This window comes from Nematostella vectensis, chromosome 2 (assembly GCF_932526225.1).
Source record: "Nematostella vectensis chromosome 2, jaNemVect1.1, whole genome shotgun sequence".
NCBI lineage: Eukaryota > Metazoa > Cnidaria > Anthozoa > Actiniaria > Edwardsiidae > Nematostella > Nematostella vectensis.
Genome location: NC_064035.1, coordinates 20,607,324 through 20,626,309, shown reverse-complemented (window position 1 = coordinate 20,626,309; position 18,986 = coordinate 20,607,324). Strand labels below are relative to the sequence as shown.

Below are 18,986 nucleotides of genomic sequence, written 5' to 3'. Positions count from 1 at the left end.
GCTTGAATTTAAGAAAAGTCAGAATTAAGTCTTGTCTCATTTCAATATACTTAGTATCAACACAAAAATAAGAGACAAGCTGATATCGCTGTTAGCTTTTAAAACCGAGCTTCTAGGGAAGAAAAAAAACACCACAGAAGGATACATTTACACCCCAACTAAGTTTAACGCCATGAACGGGCGCTGTTGTGAAGTTTTTCCTGTCTTTTGCGTAGGATTAGAAATAATTTTATAAAGAAATAAAACATTCTTTTTGTGCCTTCATTGAGTTTTGAAAACCTCGCTGTTGTTTGGGGAATTCTCGAGCAGATGTGAAGCACTCGACCTGCCATTTTGAACTCTTGTTGTGATAATTATGCTAATGTATTTACCCTAATGTATTTACCGACGGACTTTCGAGTGGTAAGTTTTTGATTGGCTAATCCAGACAAAGCCTCGTACCCTGCACCCAGCCGTGGAATGGGAGAGGATCGCGGGGAAACCAAGCCTAATCCTACTCCTGAGCTAAAAACATTGGCGGGCTACCTGTGCTATAATACAGTAGTAGGGAAATGGCGCAGCTGGCGCAACTTTTTGATCTCCCCAAATTTCATTCCAAAAGTGGCGCAAAAGTCTCCGCACACCTCCGCCAAGCCTCGCGACCTGCGCATGCGCGAGTTTGCCAGAGATCTCTCGCACGACCAAGCCCACCTGTCAATCACTTTGTCACGTGATAGCCAAGCCCACCTGTCAATCACTTTGTCACGTGATAGCCAAGCCCACCTGTCAATCACTTTGTAAAAAACCTGTCAATCACTTTGTCACGTGACGGCCAAGCCCACCTGTCAATCACTTTGTCAAAAAACCTGTCAATCACTTTGTCATGTGATAGCCACGCCCACCTGTCAATCACTTTGTAAAAAACCTGTCAATCATTTTGTCAAGAACCTGTCAATCATTTTGTCAAGAACCTGTCAATCACTTTGTCACGTGATAGTCAAGCCCACCTGTCAATCACTTTGTCACGTGTCGCACCTAGGGGGAGCTCGGGAGGCTAGCCTCTAAGCTTCACATCTAAAAAAGCTTTTGAAAAGTGGTTTAAAGACATGGCTGGTTTGATAGAAATGGAGAACCTGAAGGTGAAAGATCTGAAAGCCCTCGCCAAGGAGCGGGGTATCCCAAGATATTACTGGATGCGGAGAGACGAGCTCGTCGGGGCGCTGACCAGCACGTCACCACCACCACCACCCCGACGGGTTCCTTTACCCAAACTTGTCAAAGGGCTGCCACGACCACCCCGCATTACCCCGTCCAACACGTCGGAGAGTATTCTCGACGGCCCGATACCTGAGATTAATGTCCCTATTCTAAAACCCTCCCAACCCCCACGGAGTTCCCGCGTCCAATCACTCAAGCATTTTGCAAACAGGGCGGCCAACTTGATCAAGAGCGAGTTAGACAAGTTTGCGGATTGGATACTATCTTATGTCCCCGAGCCCGTCAAAAAGACCGTCAAAGAGGCTGCAGATAAACGGGTCGAACGTCTGAAGGAGAGGATTAAGCGTCTACACGAGGAGGTGGAAGATCGCTTCACACCCAAGGAACAACAGACGGCGTTGAAGGGGTATCTTAAAACCCACGGAATAGCCGGGCAGAGAGGTTACGACCCCAAGACATTCATCGCCAGAATCAAACCGAAAGTCTTAGAGCTCATCAGTCGACAAAAAAAGCCTATCAAAGTGAAGTTTATCTTTACTTGCGGGTTTATAAAAGAGGATCCGGCTACAGCTCAGATCGAAGAAGAACTGGGATATTTTCATACAGAGAAGCCCGAGATTGTGACAGAGTCGACTGATCTCTCTGATTTGTTCGATACGATGACAAATTATTTACTCGGATTAGTTGAGCTGTTCCAGAAGCAAGGCTCCGGATGGCAGTTTGACCAAGTGGAATACTTTGACATCAACATAGATCCCTTTGAACCGCTTTCTGGGTCTTCCTATATTCCGCTGCCGCCGAAACTAGCGTCTAAGAAGGCGATCATCAATGTTAAGAACGAGAATGATCACGAATGTTTCAAGTGGGCAGTAACCTCTGCTGTGTATCCTAGGGAGAAAGATCCTCAAAGGTTCAGTAAACAAATGATAGAGAACTCTGAGAAATTCGACTGGTCAGGGATAGAGTTCCCCGTCTCACTAAAACAGATTGACAAGTTCGAGAAACAGAACCAGTATACGGTTAATGTGTTTGGATACGAAACCAAAATATATCCATTGAGAATCAGTGAGAAGGATCCAGATAATGCAATCAACTTACTTCTCATCTCGGATGATGAGACGAATCATTACTGCTGGATAAAGAATATGATGAGATTAGTATCTACTCAAATTGATGAGTTTCATCATACTCGTTTTTTATGCTGTAGATGTCTGAACTCGTTTCGGTGCAAACAATCATTAGAAAAACATTCTGAATGCTGCGGCAATCATGAAGCGGTTGGAATAGAGATGCCTAAGATAGATAAGGATGGAAATCTACCCCACATTAAATTCAAAAACTACAACAGAAAAATGCGTGTCCCCTTTGTTGTCTATGCCGACTTTGAGAGCTTCACAGAGAATATAGACACTTGCTCCCCAGATGAGAGTAAAAGCTTCACTAAGCAATACCAGAAGCACAAACCGTCTGGTTTCTGCTATCTCATCAAGTGTTTCGACGGAGATATATCCCCATCCGAGCTTGTACGATACACAGCTGAATCTCCAGACGAAGATATCCCACAGCTTTTCGTAGAGTCTTTGGAGTCAGACATTAAGAAAATTTACGATAAGTTCAGGTTCCCTAAGAAGGTGAAAATGACTCCGAAGGACAAAATCGCCTATAACGACGCCACTCACTGCCACATCTGTGAGGGTGAATTAGGGGAAGACAAGGTTTTGGACCATTGCCACCTTACAGGGAAGTACAGAGGTGCTGCTCACAACGCATGCAACTTAGATCACAAAATTCCAAAGTTCTTTCCTGTTATCTTTCACAATCTGTCTGGGTACGACAGCCATCTATTTATCAAGAACCTCGGTACATCGGAAGGTAAAATAAACTGTATACCTAATAACGAGGAAAAGTATATTTCTTTCACAAAACAGATTGTAGTCGACAGTTTCACGAACAAGGAGGGCAACAAGATTGATGTTAAACGTGATATCAGATTTATCGACAGTTTCAGGTTTATGTCGGCCAGTCTCGACAGTCTAGTGGGTAATATGTCAAGGGAGTGCTTCAAAAACCTGGCGGAGTACTATGAGGGGGAGGAGCTCCAGCTGTTGTTGAGGAAGGGTGTTTTCCCTTACGACTGGTTCGACGGCTTTAGCAAGCTCGACGCAACACAGCTCCCACAGAGAGAGGCATTCCACTCCAAACTCAACGACACCAACATATCGGAGGAGGATCACCTGCACGCGCGGAGAGTGTGGGAGGTCTTTGGGATGAGGACCATGAGGGATTACCACAATCTGTACCTAGAGTCGGATGTGTTGCTTTTAGCTGACGTTTTCGAGAACTTTAGGGACGTTTGTCTCAAGAATTACGGTCTGGACCCCGCTTGGTACTACACAGCGCCAGGGTTGGCTTGGGATGCAGCGTTGAAGACCACCAAGGTGAGGCTAGAGCTTCTGACGGACTACGACATGTTGCTCATGATTGAGAAGGGCATCCGTGGGGGTGTCTCCATGATAAGCAACAGACATGGGGAGGCAAATAACCCTTACATGAAGGAGTATGACCCTGACCTACCCACAAAATATATCACCTACCTTGATGCTAACAATTTGTATGGCTGGGCGATGAGCAACCCTTTACCGACTCACGGTTTCAGGTGGATGGGTGACCAAGAGCTGTCAGGTTGGAGAGACCGCCCATGCATTCTGGAGGTTGACTTGGAGTACCCTCACCACCTACATGACTTACACAACGATTACCCACTAGCCCCGGAATCTATCGGGCTAGGCAATGTGGACAAATTGGTCCCCAACCTTAACGACAAGACAAAGTACGTTATCCACCATGAGACTCTGAGACTTTATGTGAGTTTTGGGCTAAAAGTCACCAAGATTCACAGGGGTGTCACTTTTGAGGAGTCTGCTTGGCTGGAGCCCTACATTGACTTGAACACCGATCTGAGAGCCGAGGCGACAAACGATTTTGAGAAAGATTTTTTCAAGTTAATGAACAACTCCGTCTTTGGTAAGACTATGGAGAACATTAGGAACAGGGTGGACATTCGGTTGGTGACGGACGAGAAGCAGGCCAAGAAGCTCATATCAAAGCCGAACTATCAACATCGCACCATCTTTTGCGAGAATCTAGCCGCCATCCACATGAAGAAGACAAAGCTGATCTTCAACAAGCCTGTCTACTTGGGCATGTCCATTCTGGACCTGAGTAAGACGCTCATGTACGATTTCCACTACAACTTCGTCAAGCCCAAGTACGGTGAGGATGCAAAGCTCTTATTCACTGATACTGACAGCCTGATGTATGAGATCGAGACGAAAGACTTTTACGAGGACATCAGCGGGGATGTGAGGTCCATGTTCGACACCAGCAACTTTCCGAAGGGTCACCCATCTGGTATTGAGGTGGGTGTGAACAAGAAAGTCATCGGAATGTTTAAAGATGAGGCTGGGGGCCAGCAAATCACAGAATTTGTAGGACTGAGGGCCAAACTTTACTCGTACAAGATGGATGAAGGTAAAGAAGAAAAGAAATGCAAGGGCGTCAAGAGAGCAGTCGTCAAGAAGAGCATCGGTTTCGATGACTACAAGGATTGCTTATTTGGTAAGAAACCTCAGATGAGACTTATGAATGTCATCAGAAGTCATAAGCATGATGTTTACACTGAAACGGTGAACAAGGTCGCTCTATCTCATGAGGATGATAAACGGGTCATCTGTGATGATGGTATTCACACCTTCGCTCACGGTCATTTCAGAACGCTATTAGGTGGTGGCTCAGTATCTTCAGGGACGACTTGAAGTTCTTCCCTAACGAACGACCTCCTTGGAGCGCCTTCGGAGAGGTAGTACAACACAGGCTGTCCAACTGAAACAACACTGCGTGATAGATCAAACACTTTTAAACTCCAAATAGGATCTGTGGCTCGTCTGCGTTCACCTCCTTCCTCTTCTCCAGGAGCTAACAGATATCTAACTCTAACCCCTGGTGGTAGTCTAACTTCATCAAGTCCAACAGGCCGCTTATACGTTGGAGGGTCAATATCAACCTCTTTCAAACCAATAGATTTTGCAGGCTCTTTGCCAGTAATTCTTATGGGTTGACTATTCAGAGTTTTCAAAACACCTGGCAATCGTTTCACCCAAACTCTGGACCGATCATCGCTAATCATTTCTTGAGCATACTGATGAGAAAACAACCTCTCCGCCAGTGTTCTATTGGCGCGTTCGGCAAAAGCCTGTGCGCGGTGGTTCCCAGCCTCGCTTCGCTGGATGGTAACACCCTTCTTTTTCATAATCTTCGTTACCTCTCCCATAAATTCTGTCCCTGGGTCGACAATCACCGTATGAGGCCATTTAAGTTTTCTGGAGTATATCTTTTCAAACCCTTTAGCAATTGCACTCGAATCCTTAGTAGTCAGTGCTTCTGCATCTTTATATCTCGAGGCAATATCAATCACGACCAACGCGTAACGGTAGGTTTTTCTGCCTACGTTATCGTGGGGCATAAACAACAGATCGGCTTGGTGAATCTGATTAGGTTTATTCACAGTCCAATGCGGTCAGGGGACATACTTTGGGGCTGGGAGGTAGATCTGCCACAACGCCTGTTTTTCAAGCCACCTCTTAGCCTCGGCTTCACTGACTTTAGCGACACTAGCTAACTTATAAATAGCTGAATACCCTTTCCAGTATCCATCGGTGGAATAGTATATTTTTGATAACCTGCTTTCGTTACTCATTTAAAGATTACCTCTCTTTTCTTAAAATAAAAGATGGCACAAGCGATATCAGAAAAAATTAACCCAAACAGGATCCCACGGGAACCCTTCGGCCTGAAAGCGGAATCGTCGCTGAATCGGATTACATTCAATCCCTCATCGGCAAGTCCTGGAGAAACCCTCTATATAAATATTCCAAAACTTGCTGAAAATGTAGTGATTGTTCCAGGTAGTGTATCCTTACTATTTGACTTAAACGTCACAGGACACGCGAATAATACTCTCATCAACAACGTTGGCCGGAACCTAGTGTCAAGGCTCAAGATTCTTTTCGGTGGAGAAACACTACAGGATACTCAAAGATACGATCTCTTCCAAACCTATCACGACTTATACTTACAAGCTGAAGATCGTGAGGATAGAATAAAACAAGGTATCTCCTCTGAAAACATGAGGAAGCTCAGGACAAATGCAGGTGACAAAGCGACATCAGATGCTAAGGAAGTAGCTCTTGCAGCAGTTCACAACACCAAGTACTGCATTCCACTCGACCATCCTATTCTCGGCGAGCATGGGGTCTTTTATCCAAAGGCGTTACCTCATCCGCTAATCTTTGAAATTACTCTAGCCCCAGTTTCCGACGTCGTTGTTTATGCTGACACGGTCAAGACTCCAACGTACACAATCACAAACCTCGAGTTGGAATATGCTTGCATCTCAAGTGAATACTTGGCTCGTGAGGCGTTGTCGGCTTATCAGGTTGGTAGAGGATTCTTTTACGAGAACGTCATTCTCCACAAAACGTTCACCATTTCCAAACCTAATGATGGTGTCATAAACGAGCACATTAATCTGCCGAGGAGGTCAATGACAGGGATATTATGTCTGTTCACAGAGAGCTACACAGGAGGAGCAAGGGATTCCGAAAAGTTTGTCAATCCAAGTATCACATCGATCAACATTAATGTGGATGGCATGCCAAACCGTCTCTACTCCAAGGGGATGACACCGCCAGACCTCTGGGAGTCGGTAAAGAAACGTTTCGGTAGAGAGGGTGTTAAGCAAAAGGATTTTTACGCTAATAACAAGTTTGCTCTGTGGGTCGACTTGAGGGCACATCCAGATAACAGCATTCACGGAGGAGGTCTGGTCTTGAACAACACGCGGGACGGAGTAAAACTAGAAATGAAACGAAAAGTTGGAGGAACGGGAAACATCACCTGCTACATGTTTGTAGTAGCCGACGCGTTGATGGAGGTTATGAACTCGAATTTGAGAGCAATCATGTATTAAAAAGGACTTGTGTGATAATACAAAAAGAATGGAAGAATTACGGGAAAAAGTTCCTTTTCATTGTATTATCACAGGACCTACTAATTGTGGGAAGACAAAGTACCTCACGGAACAGCTCCGAGGGCCGTTCCGGCATGTGTTTGAATACATTGTGTTGATTTGTCCGACTTATGCGAAAAACAAGTCCTATCGTAGATTTGCTCACGGAGATAAACGTTTCTTGGTATTATCGCCGGATGCTAGTAACACCGATGAGATTAACGAGTTACTAACAGATTGTGCGGTGCTATTTTCTGGTACAAATACGTTACTCGTTTTGGATGACTGTGCTGTATCGAAAGATCTAAAGCAACGCTCGAACAAGTTTATCAATCTAGCGTTCTCAGGGAGACACGAAGGATTATCAGTGTGGGTATTGACGCAACAATTAACATCCATAGCAAAGCCCTTCCGTGATAACGTCGCCTGTGTGGTCACATTCCATAATCCATCTCAAATTGGCACCAAAACACTGTTTGAAGATTATGGAGGTGATTTAGACGTCGAGACTCGTAGAAAGTTCGTAGAACTGCTGAAAACTGAAAAGTATTCTAGACTCTGTTTCTGTCTACGGCATCCATTCCAAAATTATTTAGAGATTCCTGCGACGCGGTGAGCTCTAGGGCTAGCCCCTCGAAGTGGTTTAAAAACATCTTGGTCTACTTACAAAATAAGATGGCAAGCATTGAGGATTATATGGAAGAGGAGCCTGAGTCTAAGGGGGGTTCGAGGGGTGCGCCTCCCGAAGACGATGTTGAAGTCAAACGAGAATCGCTGGCTATTCTCGCATCTCTTGGGACTACGAAGGAATTTCTTGGTGTGGACATGAGTTTAGGGGATATCAAGAAGCTCCCGGCGAAAGACGTCGAAAAGTACTTTGTTCGCTACCAGACTGTCTTAGGCAAGCAAGTTACTGATGGATTAGTAGAATCAGCACTTCAAGTGGTGTCCCAAGTCATTTCCTACGTGGTTCCTGTAGATGACACCGAAGCGCTTAGCAAAGACTTACAGAACGACGAGTTGGTTAAACGCGAATTGTCAAACTTTGCAGGTCTCTTGGTATTGAAGGGAGGAAGGATGGTAGCACTTGCTAGCGGTCTCTTTCGGGTCGCTAAGCATGTTAAACTAACACCTTCTTCGCAGGAGACTTCCAACAAACTTCAGGAAGTTTCAAGCACACCTGAGCAAGCTCTTGAGCACACCTGAGCACGTCTAAGCAAGCTCTTGAGCACACCTGAGCAAGCTCTTGAGCACACCTGAGCAAGCTCTTGAGCATGATGTGATTTAAAGATTCTTTATCCAGAGTAAAGAATCATGTCTGACGAAAATCAAGAGGTTGAGCAAATCACAAAGGACCCTCCCCCCAGGAAGAAGAGTGCCGCTAAGGAGAAAGATCCTATAAAAGTCGCTTCTGGTAAGAGAGTTGCCGAATATAATAGGAGGTGTAGAGAAGCACTTGCTAGGGAGATGAAACGCGAGGCGGAGGCGAGTTCAGAAGACGCTGCACGAGCAGAGACACCCCACCAAGAGGGAGCTCGAGGGGATAGCCTCCCGGACGCTTGGATTCCAGAGCTATCGTTTACAACTGTACTGGCTCTAGTTGGAATAGGGCTCACCGCATTGGATATGTATATGCGTTTTTACAAAAAGACGCCCAAGATCAACGCCAACGAGACTGAAACTTTCGAGAGGCCTGCCGCTCGAGTGGCTAGCCTCCCGAACGCGACGCCAAAAATAGGAATGTTGTGATTTAAAGATTATCTGAATCTGTAATAAATAAAATCATGTCAACTGAAAACAAACTTGTGAAAACGATCACCGACTCAGCAGTCATCATCGGATTAGCCGCCGGTATGGGTTATGTTGCTAAAAAGGCTATGAAAGAGTCATTCATCAGCGACCCTTCGTCAAGTGTTACAAACTACGCTAAATGGGTTGCTGTCCTGTCCGGTAGTATGTATCTGAAAGATTATCTGGAAACACAAAAGATTTTGCCAAAACCGCTGTAGGCGACTTAAAGATCTTATAGATTGATTAATAAATGGCGAGTATAGCATTTATGATTGGTGGAGCTATTCTTAATGCGACGGCATTCGTTGGAGGGAGTTACCTAGCGAGATACTTATCTTCTGACGCTACTCATGTTGATAAAGAAAAAATAAGACACGATAAAGCGCTTGAAAAGTATCAACAAGCAATGGGTGATTGGCAGAAAAAACGACAGGAATATCAGGATTGGTTGGGGGAAGAATATAATAATAAACTTCGTGCAGACCAGAATGATAAGGAGACCGATCAGGCTTTCAAACTATACGCTCAAACACATCCAGATTTTGATTTGAAAGAGCCTGAGCTCTCAGATTACTACAGACCAAGTAGCAACCAAAAGATGGGAGAGATGGCATATGTTGGAGGTGGAATGTTAGCTCTTGGCTATGTAGCGAGTAGGTGGATATGAGCCGGCACGACTTAAAGATTTCTTATTTTCAAACAAAATAAGAAATGGATATAGATTTTGATCCCACAACAGAAGAAGGTAGAGAAGATTTGAATACTACTGTAGACGAAGATTATGACTCTCTTATTCCAAACGATGGTGAGGGAAGAGAATCATGGAATGAAAGGATTTCAAACAGATTTGGTAGAGGTGCAAGCTATGTGATTAGGAGGTTGACCGACTTATGGAAAACACGAAACCCCGGGAGGGTTGTCCCCGAATACATGGAATTACAGAATATTGGAGGTTCTTCTTCAACGGACACACTTAGGGTAAACCTTTTGTTATCGAAATATCCAGATCTTGATGAAAATTTAGTTCAGATTTCAACGGATGAAAGAGGGAAACAATTCATTTCCTTCTATTCTGCGAGAAAAGGTGGTTGGACTAGACCAGAAAGGTTGTATAATGAGGATAGAACGGTGCGGAAGAGTGTTGACGACAAAATCAGATCCGGAAAGTACAAGCAAATTCAGATTCAACTCGATGAACTAGACGCTACAGGTAATACACTCAGAGAAGAAGAAGAGAGAAACACCGAGCAAATGAGAAAAAATAATGAGGAACGAAGTGAAACAACTAACCAAGAAAGACTAAGAGCTATAGATCGTAAAAATGAAGAGCTCAGCGAAAGAAATTCTGTCATAGATGAGACTTTGGAAGAGAATCAATTGGAGAGAGAAAATCTTGAAGAGAGAATGTCGTTGAAAGATCGTGTCAAAGCGATTTTTAAGAAATACGGATTTACAGTCGCTGCTGTCGTTACCGCTGTGGGCGTTGTTATCGGTGTTATTGTCTCTAACCTGAAGACGGGTTTGGCAAGTGTTGCAAAAGGCGTTGGAGACGGTCTTAAAACAATAGGCAAGAAACTAGGAGAAATACTCCCAGGAATGGTTGGTGCGATAGCCAGTTTCATCTTTAGAACGGCGGGTGAAGTCGTAGGCTTTTTAGCTAAAAACGCATGGCTTCTCATCGTCGCTGTCGTCCTGTATTTCGTAGAACGATTTAAAAGGAGACGGAAATCATAACAAATGGTATTACTCTACATTGAAGGGAACGTTGGTGACTTTACCGTCTATTTAGAACACCCTATTGAAAAGCCGCGGTTTATCGCGCTGCGAGGATGTGCGTTTCATAATCGTTGTAACAGTCTCTCAAGCGAGGGAACGGTCTCCGACGGTGAGAACATTATCCTCAGGATCCCCGCGGGGCAGTATACGATCGAGACGCTAAAACGTCAAATAGATGGGGGTATGCGTCTTGGTGAAAAGTCAGTCTCTATTAGAGACTCGTCACTCGAAGTTCATCGGAACGTCGTGTTGAATGAGCCGCTCGCCTGCCTGTTAGGACTCAAGACCAGGGAGCTGGAAGCAAACACTCGCCACAAGATAAAGATGATAGGTCACGAGGCTATTTTTATCCACTGCGATCTTGTGAACGCGTCCGACTCCCTCCAACAAGGGGCGCCCTCACAAATCCTAGCAAGTGTAGAACTTGATGAAGGAAAGATATACCTCAATCCAAGCGATCCGGTACGGATTAGTACCACATCAGTCGGTTACGTGAGTAGTCTCCGTCTTAGTATAAAGGGTGGTGACGGAAACACAATAGAGCGCGGTCTCTACCCGATACGTCTAATTTTAGAAATCACTTAAAGAATAAACTCTCCCCATAATAAAGCTATGGAAGAGTACAACTCAATCTACCCGAACGTACCCCGAGGGGTCAGCCCCTCGGGTGATAACTTCAGACTCCAAAAGACCCATGATGTTTTGGGAAGTTTGGAGCAAGAAGTTAAACATTACGAGAACGTGAGGAAAAAGTATAAACGAGGGCAGAGCGTGTTTTCAAAGTTAAGTGTGGTCTTAGGACTCTTATCCGTCATTCTTGGGTCTAGTGGTTTGGGGACTTCTCTGTCAGGTTTGGGCATCATCGTTGGAGTTCCGTTGGGTGCTTTGGCTGGTGTTTTCGGTCTCACCTCTGTAGGCTGTGCGGCGGTTTCTAAACGGCTGTCGCAAAAAGTCTCCAAGCACGACCAAACAGCGGCGATGGCAAAGGCAAAAGTAAATAGCATACGCGACCTGGTCTCTAAAGCTTTAAAAGACAACAAAATATCAGACGAAGAGTTCTCTTTAATCTTGAACGAGTTGGACAAGTTTGAGGCTCTAAAGCTCCAGATCCGTCAAAAGTCGGTAAGAGAGGACGAAAAAAACGTAAACATTACCAAGCTGAGGGAAACAGTAAGAGAAGAGATTTTGAAAGACCTGGCGAGTCGACCCGCTCGGTGAAATTTCTGTACGAGAGAACTCCCGTCGGATGGATCTATGAATTGAGATGCGTAAAGGACTGATTTAAAAACATCTTATATGTCATATAAGATGAAGTTTACAGAATTTGTGAAAAGGTACCCCTACTACTCACGCTTCAGGTTCTCTGCCGACGAGCACGGCAATGCGCAATTCGTTTTCAATGGGGACGAATACGATCCATTCGACAAGAATGGGAATCTAGTCAAAACGTTATATCACTTCCCTGGTAATAGCTGGAAACCCGAGAATATCCAGGATTTTCTAGTCGCCGACGACACACAAGCATACAAGGAAACGATCCAGCAACTGTTTGGGTTCCCAAAACAATACAGACTAGACGCGCGTGCAGAGTACAAGATATTGCCGTTGGACGAAAACCCTACGAGAAATAATTACGTCTCTTTTGATGTTTTTATAACACCAAAGGTGAAGACACACTTTGTTTTTAGGGACATATTCACCGACAGCTTGCTAGTATTCAGAACAGCAAAGGAGGCTAGTAGGTGGCTCGACGCCCCGAACCTCAGTTATTGGAGTCAAGCCTTAAATTTTGCTATGTTTTGCGCGACTGCTGGATGTGGTGTGACGCGTGACATGATTGACGACTCTCAAGTGGGGTCATTCTACAGATTTCACATCATTTTCACTATCAGACGAATATTAAACGAGCTACAATGCCCTCTTCCAAAAGATAGGCTCTTTAGTTGGAATAAAAACTTTTACAGCGAAGCGGCTTACCAAAAACTAAGAACAGAATTCCGAACTGGTGACGATTTCCGGTTCCTCGGACCGATAAATCATGGGTTAGGGAACGTTTATAATTATGATTATCACGGCTTGTCATCTTCTAACGACAAGTATAAGCCTTATGGCACCATTGATCAATTACACGACGAATGGGACGCTGCCAAAAGCGACCACGAACACATGAATCACTTTGAGATCGAGTACCTGAAAGACCTTAGAACTGGGTTTCAGTAGGAGTGGTTCTTTCCGGAAAAATCAATGGGGTTAACCAAAGCTGGGTTGTCTAGGATAAACCAGAGCATCGAAGCCTTTGTTTACTGTATTCTAGGCGCGCAAGTTCAGACCCGGTCGTCAATCGTCGGTGATAGCGGTTCAGCTCAGGAAACGAAACAGGTCTTCACGAAACTCTTTGAAAGCGCGGTGGTGGAAAACAGTATATCGAAAAGTATACAACGGTATCAGTTTGCTTTACAACAGGCTAGACAAAAACTAGACCTGGCTTTCGCCCTCGGCTGTTGGTTAAGTCCATCGTATCTTGTGATAAATAACAACACTTCGATCGCTGGCTATAATAACAAGTTACAAAAAGCCACCACTGATATGAAACTGGGGCTGAATCCGATAAATAACGAGATAAAAACGATCCCAAAACATAATATGGGTCATTCAAAGATTGTGTTACCTCATACCGAGTCAGTCACGGCTCACAAACCGGAACCGGAGGCGAAAACTAACCCAAAGCCGGACGTGATTAAACCCACGAACACGCAGCACGAAAATAACCTTGTCACGATCACAGCCTTTACGGCTGGTTTAGCTTGGTATCTATTCCGATAACATGCGGGGTGCATGTGGACGGATGTGACGTACCGCAAGAAGACAATACCTGTCCACGTGTGCATACCAGACCACCCTGGCGACCGCGAACTCTCAATGTAAATACAAAACCTATTTTCAGAATCGCTAGTTGTTAGGGTGATTAGGAATGTATGTGTTTTGTAACGTGAGACGCGTTACAAAACTGAGTGGGTCAATGTTAATTTCTGTTACACGTTCTGCAATGATGCTTTTGTCTATCGTGTTCGCATATTTGAGACCCTCCGCATAACTTACAAAAGGGTCTCTGTTTGCCGTGTTCACACATCCCTTTCCCCTTGCAGTCTTTACAGACATATTTTGCTCGTCTGTGCTCACAAATGCTACCGCCGTTACATTCTCTGCACCGCGTTTTTCTCCGGTTGTGAGGGCAGATTTGCGATCCGTGACAATCTTTGCAATAATATTTCACTCTACCATGAAGACACTTATAATCCGTTGTTCGCTTTACGGGGGATACTTTCGGGTCTTTCACCGTTTGGTTCTCCATTTCTATCAAACCGGTCATGTCCTTAAATCACTTTTCAATCCAACACGCGATACCCGCCTTCTAGCCGGTCAGCGTCTACCTGGCGAAGCATTCTCCCAACATTTCCTTCTCTTGCTCATCCATGCACCAATCCCAAAACCTGTCCGGATGCCAAGCTACTGGCATTAGTTCGTCCTCCAGCTTTCTACGGAATCTCACCTTGTGTAGCTTCTCCGGGAGCTCCTCATGCACGAGGCCCCACCTCCACGCCGCACGCAGCACCGCGACAATTTCGTGTAGACCCAAAAACCGCGCGTAGTTCATATGTATAATGAGATCGGTCGCGCCCCACTCCAAGCACAACCTCACAATCTCGAGGTTTCCAGATTCGATGGCTGGTGTTATAGCACAGTCCGGGTCAAACTCGCTGAAGTTTTCTCTCAGCAGCTTTAGAACCTCAACGTGCCCATTGTACGCCGCCTCGGCGGTGAACCAACCAAGCTCCTCGTCGAGGCCAAAATGATCTAAATCTATCAGCAGCCTAACAACCTCCACCTGACCCCTCTCCGCCGCGACGCCCATAGCCTCTATCCAGGCGCACATGTCATCACAATACTCATCCATCACCTTCAAAACCTCTACGTGCCCGCCTTTCGCGGCCATGGACGCTGGATATACGAAGTCACAGGCGCCCGACTCGCAACACATCTTAACGATCTCGGCGTGCCCGTTCATTGCGGCCCTGACCATCGGCTTTTCGAAATCCGTCGCTCCCCAACTCTTACACAACCTCACGGTCTCGACGCACCCCTCCCACGCCGCGCGCTCCATAACGGCGTCAAAGTCTGCGGCTCCCCACCTCGCTAAGGTGGCGGCTTGATCCTCCACGGTGAGATTTGTAAGACTTCCAGCACTTTGCATATCCATTTTGTTATTACATCCACGTCTTTAAACCACTTTTTTCGAATTTTTTTAGACGTGTTAATTCACATCTACTCCGAACTGACAGTTTTCTGGAAATCCTGATTTCTCTGGAAATCAGGAAACATCATACCACACCAGGCGTACCCAGGACTGTGGCCACTTCTCTCGCTTTCCTACTGATGGTTAACTCGGAGACGCCCGTTCTTTCGGAGAATTTTTTAAGTGTAATATCGACCCCCTTTAGCCGTACCCAGTAATAGGTTAAAGCGACCGCAAAGGATTGTGGGCGAGCGCGATTCAACTCAGACGAGCGGTTCTTAGATCTGTAGTAGAGCTGGACCACCTCTCCCTTCTGTGTGGGGGACGCCGAGAATCTATCCATCACATCGCGAATGTGGTCCACAACGGTGGGAGACGTTCCGTGTAGTAAGTAATCTTTAGGCGCGTTAATACTAAAGATTTTTAGACCCTTAAGGCAACTCCTCCTGCTCAATCCAAAAGTTTCCATCAAGGTTTTCGGTGTCTGACACTTGCCGGACATCTTGTAGGCGTAGTAGATACACGCAAAGACGATCGCCTTCCGTGGGTCGCCGCGAAAAATCTGGCCTTTCGTCACCTGAGTGTATATCTCGTTAGCTTTGGCTACAATTACCCCACTAAAACCCATGTTCTCCACATCCTTGTCAATATTTCTGTCCTCAGACCTACGTACCTGGACCCGACTTGGATCTGAAGACCGTTTGCCGCCGGAATCCTCGTAAAAACCCCATTCCCTTTCGTGCGCGATCACGCGCTGCATCTGTTCCCCGCACTCTAAGCAACTAGTGACCCCGTCTTCTGTGACTAGGTCGTCATGATTGCAAAGGGTGTTACCACTATCCCCGTCTCCCAAGGAGGCTCTACTAGTCTCGTATTTGGCGAGGGCTCGGTCAAACAGTGCAAATTCCGGCATGAGGGTGGGGACGTTGACCTCGGGCACCGGTCCGTCGGGGATATTGTATGGTGGTGGTGACTGATCTTTCACCTTCAGGTTCTCCATTTCTATCAAACCAGTCATGTCTTTAAACCACTTTTCAAAGGCTTTTTAGATGTGAAGCCGAGAGGCTAGCCTCCCCGAGCTCCCTCTAGGTGGGGTCTAAAGTCTCCGCACCACATTCGTGGACTAGTATCTTACCCATCTTTCTTGACCGTACCGTGGCATGGAGAGTAACATCAATGTAACACCAACGACAATCATCGCTGCTCCGGCCACAAAATCGAGCGGGTCGAAGCTTCTGTAGTCCGAGTCTTCATAGTAACCACCGGCATCAAAGCACGGTCCAGTAAAACTATCCTCCAGCACCGGACCGCTGCTAGCTTTTTTATCCTTCACATCCATGTTCAATGTCATTTTATCTAGGACCCCATACGTCTTTAGACCAGAATAGCCTCCCGAGCTCCCCCTAGGTGCGACACGTGACAAAGTGATCGACAGGTGGGCGTGGCTATCACGTGACAAAATGATTGACAGGTGGGCTTGGCCATCACTTGACAAAGTGATTGACAGGTTCGTGACAAAGTGATTGACAGGTTTTTGACAAAGTGATTGACGGGTGGGCGTGGCTATCACGTGACAAAGTGATTGACAGGTTTTTTACAAAGTGATTGACAGGTGGGTGTGGCTATCACGTGACAAAGTGATTGACAGGTTTTTTACAAAGTGATTGACAGGTGGGCTTGGCTATCACGTGACAAAGTGATTGACAGGTGGGCTTGGCTATCACGTGACAAAGTGATTGACAGGTGGGCTTGGTCGTGCGAGAGATCTCTGGCAAACTCGCGCATGCGCAGGTCGCGAGGCTTGGCGGAGGTGTGCGGAGACTTTTGCGCCACTTTTGGAATGAAATTTGGGGAGATCAAAAAGTTGCGCCAGCTGCGCCATTTCCCTACTACTAATACACATGTCATGAATCGAGTTACCAAATTCATGCAGATATTTTTTTCTGACATTTATGCAATTTATCTTCCATCCTGAAACAACACATACAGTATGTACCACAATATAACATACGCAACGTCAGACTTTCCTCGATTTCAATCCTAATATTGATTTCAACCACAATATCAACCACAATTTTTTTATTTTTACTAGGGAGCTATATTTATAAGTACCATGCTGCTATATACAGAAAATATATCCAACATTATTTTATATGCACGTTTGGTAGGGATATTTCACATGCTGGAAACCAAGAGATCTCATTTCACATCAACTTGTCTCTGCCTCTTTGCCTCTGGTTGTTCCCGTCAACTTCCTAGCCGCTTTGATAGCTAGCTTCTTTAAACCAATCATTTATCTCTTGGACAAGCTAGAGAAACTTTTTCTTATAGATAGGCATAAACGTACATATGTTTTTTATGTGTTCTTGATTATCTGATCAATTTCACATTGATGTGAAATTCATTTATAGGCCTTGAAAATATTTCATTTGCAGTTCACATCCTTATAATTTCACATAATGTATTTCACATGTTTATTTCACATGTTTCTTTCTTCACATCCATTTCACATGATATTTCACATTCCAGTAGTGGCATGCGAGCCTCGTATTTTTGTGGGATCATTCAGTCATTTACATACTTGCTATGCTATAGGAAACATGCAAGTGTATACCAACAAATATATTACTACAAAGTCCCATACCGACTGATAAATATGTATTCTGACCATGACACATGCGTATGACAACAAATTCATTTCTACCGTACTGACTGATACTTTGGCTATAATATCCTTTCAACTTTGACCAGAAGAGCTTTTTTCTTTTCGTATATGAGCCCTTTTAATTGACAAAAATAGCCGTTTTGCTTTTGTACTATAAGAGCCTTTTTACTTTTTTTACTATCAGGGCCTTTTTACTTTACTTTAGGCTCTTGTTTATTTTTGTGGTATATTATCCATGTTACTTTGACTATAATAACTTTTTTTTACTTTGGTACTATAAGATCTATTTTAATTTGGCCATACTAGCCTACTTTCTTATATATTATAAAAAGCACTTTTACTTTGTCTATAAGAACTATTATACTTTAACAACAAGAGCGTTTTTACTTTGGGTATAGGAGCCTTTTTACTTTAGTACTATAGGATCTCTTTTAATTTGGCTATGAGAGCCTATTTCCTTTTTTAGATTTTGTTTCCAATGCCATTTTTGCTATTACAATACGAACCTTTTTACTTTGCAAGAAGAGGTTGAGCGGAAAAGTAGACAAGAGAAAGAAAAGATAACGCCGCAAAGGACTTTGGCTATAAAAGCCTTTTTAACCTGTTTATAAGAGCATTTTTACTTCGACTATAAGAACCCTTTCATTTTTACTATACGACTCCTTCTACTTTGGCTATAAGAGCCTTTTTACTTTTACCATGAGAGCCTAATAATTTTTTTTATTTGACTACAAAAGCCTGAAGACAAGCTCGAAGACAAGCTGCAACACAAGCAGCAAAACAAGCCTGAAAAGACGCCTGAAGACAAGCCTGAAGACCAGCCCGAAGATGAGCCCAAAGACGAGCCCGAAGACAAGTCCGAAGACAAGCCAGAAGACAATGCGGATAAAAAGCCTGAAGACAACCCCGAAGACAAGCCCGAAGACAAGACGGAAGACAGGCCGGAAGACCAGCCCGAAGACAAGCCCGAAGACCAGCCCTAAGACGAGCCCGAAGACAAGCCAAAAACAAGCCGGAAGACAAGCCGGAAGTCAAGCCTGAAGACAAGCCCGAAAACAAGCCCGAATACAAGCCCTTAGACAGGCCTGAAGACAAGCCCGAAGACAAGCACGAAGACAAGCAGCAAGACAAGCCTGAATACAAGCCGGAAAACAAGCCTGAAGACAAATAGCAAGACAGGCCTGAAGACAAGTCCG

At 44.9% G+C, this 18,986-nt stretch overlaps 2 protein-coding genes across 2 annotated transcripts; one reads left to right on the top strand and one right to left on the bottom strand.

The window, feature by feature from the left end:
• The first annotated feature begins 12,051 nt into the window (after window positions 1-12,051).
• LOC125560969 lies at window positions 12,052-18,913 on the top strand. Its single transcript, XM_048723652.1, has 2 exons — window positions 12,052-13,752; window positions 18,528-18,913. The coding sequence occupies exon 1, from the start codon at window positions 12,128-12,130 to the stop codon at window positions 13,049-13,051; it is 924 nt and encodes a 307-aa protein (XP_048579609.1). The 5' UTR covers window positions 12,052-12,127; the 3' UTR covers window positions 13,052-13,752; window positions 18,528-18,913.
• Window positions 15,211-16,038, bottom strand: LOC125560946 (transcription initiation factor IIB-like). The gene has a single exon (XM_048723399.1). The coding sequence runs from the start codon at window positions 16,036-16,038 to the stop codon at window positions 15,211-15,213; it is 828 nt and encodes a 275-aa protein (XP_048579356.1).
• Window positions 18,914-18,986: the final 73 nt, after the last annotated feature.

Excerpts from the sequence above, each read along its gene's own strand:
- LOC125560969 (XM_048723652.1), top strand. The coding sequence starts at position 12,128 with ATGTCATATAAGATGAAGTTTACAGAATTTGTGAAAAGGTACCCCTAC.
- LOC125560946 (XM_048723399.1), bottom strand. The coding sequence starts at position 16,038 with ATGCCGGAATTTGCACTGTTTGACCGAGCCCTCGCCAAATACGAGACT.